Source organism: Arachis ipaensis, chromosome B03 (assembly GCF_000816755.2).
Source record: "Arachis ipaensis cultivar K30076 chromosome B03, Araip1.1, whole genome shotgun sequence".
Taxonomy (NCBI): domain Eukaryota; kingdom Viridiplantae; phylum Streptophyta; class Magnoliopsida; order Fabales; family Fabaceae; genus Arachis; species Arachis ipaensis.
In genome coordinates, this window is record NC_029787.2 from 111,893,252 (window position 1) to 111,901,100 (window position 7,849).

The 7,849-nt window shown below is 35.9% G+C and overlaps 2 protein-coding genes across 3 annotated transcripts; one reads left to right on the forward strand and one right to left on the reverse strand.

The window, feature by feature from the left end:
- Positions 7-1,104, forward strand: LOC107634613. The gene is made up of 2 exons (XM_016338034.2): positions 7-669; positions 759-1,104. Exons 1-2 carry the CDS (start codon positions 34-36, stop codon positions 951-953), a joined length of 831 nt encoding a protein of 276 aa, XP_016193520.1. The 5' UTR covers positions 7-33; the 3' UTR covers positions 954-1,104.
- LOC107630926 lies at positions 1,798-5,754 on the reverse strand. 2 transcript variants are annotated; one of them, XR_002359694.1, is made up of 11 exons: positions 5,187-5,747; positions 4,061-4,158; positions 3,886-3,931; positions 3,653-3,735; positions 3,499-3,563; positions 3,234-3,295; positions 2,773-2,832; positions 2,525-2,557; positions 2,319-2,384; positions 1,984-2,228; positions 1,798-1,901 (listed from the first exon to the last, which is right to left on the reverse strand). XR_002359694.1 is itself a non-coding variant. In XM_016334222.2 (10 exons), the coding sequence occupies exons 1-10, from the start codon at positions 5,703-5,705 to the stop codon at positions 2,184-2,186; spliced, it is 1,077 nt and encodes a 358-aa protein (XP_016189708.1). In that variant the 5' UTR covers positions 5,706-5,754; the 3' UTR covers positions 2,084-2,183. The 2 variants fall into 2 exon arrangements, 1 of the variants encoding a protein (XP_016189708.1); XM_016334222.2 differs by lacking the exon at positions 1,798-1,901 and having other exon boundaries at positions 2,084-2,228; positions 5,187-5,754.

The following is a 7,849-nucleotide window of genomic DNA, read 5'->3' on the forward strand; positions in this document are numbered from 1 at the left end:
CACATTCTGATTCTTGTTTCAATTTGAAAAAGTATGTCGGGCGTGTCGTCGTTAGCAGTGTCCGGAGCAGAAGACACAAGGGTTCCAACAACACCTCCCCACGAGAGAAGATTATTATTCCAACAAGAACATGACGACGTTGCTTCTACTCCTCCTCCACCAACTGTAGTTGGTAGCATGAACCTAATGGGTTCGCTGCGTATAATAGAGCTTCAACTCGTAGCCTTCATACTAGTCTTCTCAGCAAGTGGCCTCGTCTCTCTCATGGATCTCGCTTTCCCTGCATTCGTCACCATCTACGCCTTCGCACTCTCGCGCTTCTCCTTCCCGTCGTACGGGTCGCCGCAGCAACAGATCTTCCACGCAAGTAGGTTGTTTCAGGCGTATGTGGTGGTGGGAACAGCCGTGGGGATGTTCTTACCTCTTGCGTACGTGCTGGGTGGGTTCGGAAGAGGGGACCAGCATGCGGTTCGTTCAGCGAGTCCACACTTGTTCTTGCTATCTTTTCAGATACTGAGTGAGAACATAATGAGTGGCTTGTCCATGTTTTCATCGCCGGTGAGGGCGTTGGTGCCGTTGATGTACACAGTTAGAAGGATCTCCGTGGATATTGACTGGTTACAATCAGTGTGGCTCAATACCACTCTCCCGCCAAATCCACAATTCAAGGTTCCTTTTATAATCCCTCTAAGCTCTTGCTATTTATCACACTATGTGTTATGACCATACCATTTAAATTGAATGGGTGGATGCTGCAGGACGTGGCATGGTTTTGGTTCGGTAGGATTCTAGCGTTGACCAACCTAGTTTATTACTCCCTGAATCTCTTTGGGTTCTTGATACCAAGGTTCCTTCCAAGAGCGTTTGAGAGGTATTTCCAGTTCAGGGGAGAAATCCACGCTAAGGCTGACCAAGACTATGTGGTCGACAAATCCCATTCGCCAGGAAAATAAAACAAGTCGCAATAACTCTTACTCTCTTAGTATACACTTGCTCCGTTATCTGCGTTTATACTTTATATAATCCAACACAATGTATGTAGTTTTTTTTTTTTTATATCACTTCTTGTTGGTGTACATTACTTTTTATGGTAAAATATGCCATGTAAGGCCAATTATACGGTAAAGAGCTTCACCTCCTACAAAGATATAGGTATTCTCTTTAATGAAATTTGGTGTTGGCGCGTGTGTGTGCGAATGCAATAAATAAGGGTTGGAGATGACTCGCTGGATGAGTCGCACAATCCACAAGGAAATTGAATTTCTGTTACGCTATTACTTAGAAGGGTGTATCTGATGTTTATAGGCCCTGTTGGGTCATATATTAGAGAAATTGGACTTTGTATTTTTATGGTAGAATTAGAGATCCGCTTATGGCTAGTGTGAGTTTCAGTTTGATTTTGGGGCTAGAAAAATAAGTGCATGTTTGGGCGCCATTATTTTGTTAAAAAAAAATTTTTTTTAATGAAAAAATTTTTTTTTTTATTTTTTAAACAAATTTCAATTAGTAAAAGTAAAAGCACTAGTAAAATCGAAAAAAGATCTTTTTTGAGAAGCTGTAATTTACATCTTTTTTTAAAAGATCTTTTTTTCTTAAAAAAAAAGATGTTTTTCATGTAATAAATAAACAAAAAAATACTTTTATATTATTATACCCAAACATAATTGATTGATAAAAAGATTTTTTTACATGAGATATCCAAACATAAAATTACTTTTACTTCTCTATAAGATCTTTTAAAAAAAGATAACTCAAAAAAAAATATTTTTTTAAAAGCTCACCCAAACAAGCCGTTACTGGTTTTGTATTGTATTCATTTATTAATGTATTGAACACATAGGTGTACCGTAACCTGAGACGTATTTATTCATTCAGTCGTACCACTATCCACGAACGCGTCCCTGTAGATGTTGAAAATAAAAAGTGTGTTACGTCTACATTCGTGTTTTCATGTTCATGATATCTATAAATTAAAATTACTACCTGATGCATTTTTGCTTGTCATTTAAAAGAAACATTATGTTGGGGTTCAAGTGAGGGAATTCTCGAACATCCTCCAGACGTGAAAGTCTATATCCCATTTGTCAACTATAAAATATAGCACACTTACAAAATTTGATCATATACACAAGACAGTGGAAAACTAAATACTGTAAGTAAGATTGCCAAAAAAAGTACATAAGTTAACTCTCATCCATCATTGAATCATGAAGTGCAGCTTCTTCTTCCTGGAGGGACGACAACGGAAGTTGTTTAAGTGAATAGGGTAAAATTAATGACCAAGTAAACTGGTAACTTGGTAGAATGAAAGCACATACCACCAAGGCATTAAATTCCGTCTCCTCATCTATCGCATCTATGATGGCAGGATCTTCAAGCAAGTCCTATTTATAAATGTCATCAGCAGCCTCAATCAATTCAAGTGCCTTATGCTAAATCTTACAGTGACATTATAGATGTAATAATATACAAGAAATATGAGTTTGGAACTAAAAGTTAACAGCCTGTAGTATTGTGAACTTACATCATCGGCAATTTGTAGCATCCCCTTCTCGTCCTAAACAGAGAAACAACAAAGGAGGCCACATTAATTACATACTGAACTGAACTAGACTGCCAAAAACTAGGAACTGAATGGTATTCAACACTTCATTCACACCAGTCTTCTGGAATGTTTCCAGTCAACTATAAATGTAATTGGCGAGATGAACTGTTTCAAGATAATATGATGATACCACTTGTCATCTAAAAAGTTTCCGTATGGAAGCTTACCTTGACAGCAACAAAAAGAAGTGGATCAGATGGCGTATAAATCATGTACTGGGCACCTTCCTGTAACACGAGATAAACATAAGCTTGCAGTAAATATGAGTATATGACCACAGCTCTAGTGCCATTTGTTTGGTATGGAACAACTTTGGACAGATACACATATGACGATGTAAAATGGTGATGGACGATGGTCTAGGAGTTCTCCAGAAGACCCACTAATGCATAAACAGTTTATGGGTCATACAAGAAGGGATGTCCATGACAGTAACACACTCTTTTTTTCGGACTTGACAGTAACACTCTTGAAAAGATGGAATGTACACTAGTACATTTCAGTAAACTAGCCATTACCAAAAGGAGGGGAAAAAAAAGAGCTCAAATTAAAGCTTTGCTATTGAAAATAAACCTTTCAGAAGGAAACAAACAAACATAGTTGTCTGATTAAAGGGTAACAGATTTACCAAATTGAAATACGTAATTTCCACACCTTCAGTTGGCAAACCATCAACTTCCTTACCATCATCTGCAAAATGGTGAAAACATCTGGCATTAGATTCTGGGCATGTAATGTAACCCAAATAATTATGCAGTAGAAAATCCCCAATTACAGATTATCATCATCCTGAATACAGGGTATTGACAAAACTACACCATAAATTTATATCAGCTACCAGATAGAAACATTAGGAGTTAATTTGTGAAAACAGAGAGCACAGAAATCCTCACCTGTGTGAAAGTCAAATATGTCTTCTTCTGAGTAGCAAAAACCACCACGTGCTGTATAACAGTACCTGATGTGGAGACGCAGAAATATTTTGTGAAGATGAAAGACATAATTCAATTTCATGATTTTCTACATAACAAAGAATCACAAACATACCCACTATGAACAAGATGCATGTGTATCTTGGCAAGTGCATAAGCTGCAGCTGGAAGAATAGATTCAACTTCCTCATCACTGATCTAAATCACAGGAAGAAAATATGAACTCAAATGAGATTGATCCACCAGGTGGTGAGGAAAGTGAACTTTTTCTCACAATAGAGAGTGACCAATGAGGTCTCATTACTAAAGATGGCGATTACAACTTAGGATGTGAAAACAGAAACTTACAGCTGACCATCCATCAACATTGGTGCTCTTTAATATCTGGACTGGCCTGCAGTATGATTTTTGTATCCATATCATTCAAGAATAACAGAAGGCAGGGATAACAAGATATTGGCTTTATGGGATAGTCATACAGGGGCAGGGACCACTGTTCTAGATTTAGAAGCTTTGCACTTACGTGTCGACTGGGCAGAGCAACAAACACTCGTCTCCATCAGAACTTCTGAAGACTCTCCTTATAACACACTCCAATGGAAGCTTGTTGGATGGATCAACCTGTCATTTGTCAACAACTTACTCAGAATTCATACATTCAAGGAATGTAACGAGCCACAAACCCAGCACACAAACACGGAGACACATGACGCAAAAAGGAAAGATATTACAATCTTGATCCATTCTGTCATGTGTCACATGATGTCAACTACAACGAAAATCAAATTACTCAAGGCAATCAACACAATCATTAACTAAGACATCGGTGCTCTTCAGCTCTCATTTCTGAAACATTATATACTCCAAAATAGGGGAGCAATGACAGGTTAGATAATGAAAATGGCAATGTGTCAAGGCACTGTCATGTTTTTACCTTGCCAGTTTCTCTCCAAACAGTTCGACTGTGTACAACTTAGGCCTGGTAAAGCTGTTCTAAGAGGTGCTTTTGTTTCTCAAAAGCAAAAGCACAACTACCTCACTTTGTGTTTAATAAATAAAAAAATATCATGTGCTTGTATAAAGCTTTGAAAATTTGGGGATGCTTTTGAAAGCATTTAAAGAGGTACTTTCTAAAGTTAGTTTGTACTTATCAAAATTGAAAAAGTCTTATATAATTTCATATATTAATAAATATCCAGATTTATCCTTAATTAAATAATTGATGCCAAATTAAATTCACTATCAAAATTCTTCCTCTAGTTATGTCTATTATGACCATTTTGAATTTTAAAACCTATTTTAGTTCATGCTTGTTACAAGGAAAATTCTACTGTGCTGAATGTAATATTCTTGTTACAATTTGGTTTACCAAACATAGGTGTTAGAACTTTTAGAAAACTATTTTCACAAGCGAACTTTGATAAGTAGTACTTTGATAAGCTAATTGTGAAAAGTAAAACTTTATCAAATCGGCCTTACAACTAGAACCTCTAAGATTACACCATCAACAGCAATTTGCTAATCATCACCATCATTGATTAAACTAAGACACGTGAATTCAAATTCATCCATAAACAACAACAACAGAAACAACAATAATGAAAATAAAATAACATAAAATAGAAAACTGAAAAGCAAAAAGAACTCACAATGGTGGCAAGTCGATTTGTTGAAGTAAGGAGAACCTTGCCGTCGTCGCCTACGAGGAATCCAGCTGGCGGTTCTGGCAGCGGCATAGGAGAAGAAGAAGAAGAAGGTCGGTAATCCAAATCCAAATCGAAATCCGAATCAGAAGCGCCATATTCGAGGCCGTCATCGTCAAAATCGTGCGGAATATCAAACTTAGTGAAACTCAAAGGGTTAGAATCGTCAGATTCGGGTGCAGAGTTAGTCTTGTTCTTGTTTTTCTTCTTCTTCTTAGTATTGGCGGCGGACGAGTTTCGTTTCTGGACGGGACCAGAGTGTGAATTGGCGGCGCGGCAGAGAATAACAGCGGCTCTGACGCGATTGGATTCGTGGATTGGGAATGAAACTACTGAGTTGGGGCGCGGGCGCCATTTGAAGTTAAAGCTGAAGTTGAGTGGCGCCGTGGAAGAACCTATCCGTAGCGCCATTCTTCTTCTTCTTCTTGCACTCGGCAAAACAAAAAAGATAATATTATTTTCCATTTCTGATTTAATTTTACATCAACAGTTTGTACTCTATCCTTCTCTAGATCCAACGGCCATAATCTCACTTTTCCTTTTCTCATTTCATTTTACAAACCCTATTTCTCATACTTGAATTTCACTTTTATTCTAATTCTAACAACAAAATTAAGATAAGGTGAATGGAAGGGTGTAGACAAGAAAAATTTCCTGCACCTAGGTCGGGTTTATTTTGAGATACTGAGATGAAAATTAAGAGATTAAAATTCAGTATTATATTTATTAATTTAGAGTTCAGACATATTCATTTGTATTTATTTTTTAGAGGTGATATTATCTTTTAGCATAATCACATTGTTCTTTTATTATTTACTATCATTCATTTCATTTTAAACATTTTATGATATTAAGTCTATAAATTATTTTTCGACTAAACTTTTAAAATATTGGATGTTAACTTTTATAATAAAATTACTTTATAATATAATATCTTATGAAAAAATTAGTTTAATTATATACGTTACCCAAACATCAAATTATGGTCATCCAATTACTTAATGAAAACTGATATATTTATCAAATCTATTAAACATATAGAGATAAATACAATTTTAATTACCCGTGTCATGTACGTAAGAAAATGTTAAATCTTTCGTATGAATGTTTTAAATTAGATTAAATTGTTGTCACGATGTAACGATGGAAGAAAATTAGGGATTAAAGTAAACTAAAAAACATAAACCCTAAAAAGTAGCATATGCTAATAATAAATAGGATTAAGTATGATTTTGGTCTTTAAGAAATAGGACGAAATTTTTTTTTGTCTCTAACTTTTTTTGCATACAAAATCGTCCCTAAAGTTTAACTTAGTTTTTTAAAACCGTCATTTGGACCAAAATACCCTTCTCCTTCTTCACCAAAATACCCAATTTCTATTCTTTTTCTTCTTTTCCATTATAACAGCATCTCTTCTTCCTTTTCTTCTTCTTCATCAAAACACAAGCAGCAACAACAATAAAATTAGAAGCAAAACCAATGTAATAAACATAAAAAATAGAATCACAAATAGAAGCATAAACAAAAGTAAAAAAATAAATCTATATTTCAAATATTAAAGAATCAAAACACAAAAAATCAGAAGAACAATAAAATCAAAAGCACAACAACAATGAAATAAAAAAAACAGAATCAGAATCAGAAACAAAAGAACAATAAAATCAAAATCAAAATCAGATCTCAAGAACAATAAAATTAGAATTAGAATAAGAAGAAACAGAAGTAGAAGATCAAATCAGAAGCAAAAGAAATCAAAAGTAGAAGCATAACGAATCAGAAACAGAATTGGAACCCTAGGGAGGAGCTGTAACGACCCAACTTCTAACATGTCATGACCAATGCTAGCCGCCAGGTGCTACTACACGGCTTTTCCTAGAGACTTTAGACCCTATATTAAATATATACATATGAGCCTATAGCGCTAATCGAGATCGCATGTCAGATATATAGATATAAGAAAATAGATAATAGTTAAATAGATAATATATACATGAAGCATAGAAAATACAGAAAACATAGTAATATCATACATATATGCCCGAAGGCTCATTTAGTACATCATAATTCACACTGGGTTACGTCGTTGCTTATTCATGAAAATATTTACAGACTCCATATTTATACTAACAGGCCTCGACTCACAAGAGTCACCCTAGTCTGGCACCTATTCTAACTTGTTTATATAGGTATTTACAAAAGCACCTAGCCCTCTAAAAGTCTAAACAAAGCGAGGGCAAAGACAATTACTACTACTGCTGGTCATCGATCCCTGGTAGCTGAAGAAACACGGAAGTACTGTGTGGAAGTAAGAGAAGTTGCTCTGACCCTCCGGTAATGCTACTGCTGCTCGCTAGTCCCAAGGCTGGAAACTCAAAGAAGATTTCACCAGTTTGCATCTGCGGAATGGGGAAGTAAGGGGTGAGAACCTAAGGTTCCCAACAGGGTACTACACAGGAATCCTATGGGGTTTCGCAGCCTAAGTCAAGGACTTCGCGCAGTTAGGTCGGTAAGTCACACAAACAAGTACAAGCACAAGTATATAGCAGAATAGTAAACAAACACAAAGTACAGGAAGCAGAGACAAAATACAATTACAGGTACAAGTAAGC

Coding starts and splice junctions, on each gene's coding strand:
- LOC107634613 (XM_016338034.2), top strand. CDS start 34: ATGTCGGGCGTGTCGTCGTTAGCAGTGTCCGGAGCAGAAGACACAAGG. Junction 670..758: donor CGCCAAATCCACAATTCAAG/GTTCCTTTTATA, acceptor TGGATGCTGCAG/GACGTGGCATGGTTTTGGTT.
- LOC107630926 (XM_016334222.2), bottom strand. CDS start 5,705: ATGGAAAATAATATTATCTTTTTTGTTTTGCCGAGTGCAAGAAGAAGA. Junction 3,736..3,885: donor ATGTTGATGGATGGTCAGCT/GTAAGTTTCTGT, acceptor CCTGTGATTTAG/ATCAGTGATGAGGAAGTTGA. Junction 2,558..2,772: donor TTCTTTTTGTTGCTGTCAAG/GTAAGCTTCCAT, acceptor TTCTCTGTTTAG/GACGAGAAGGGGATGCTACA.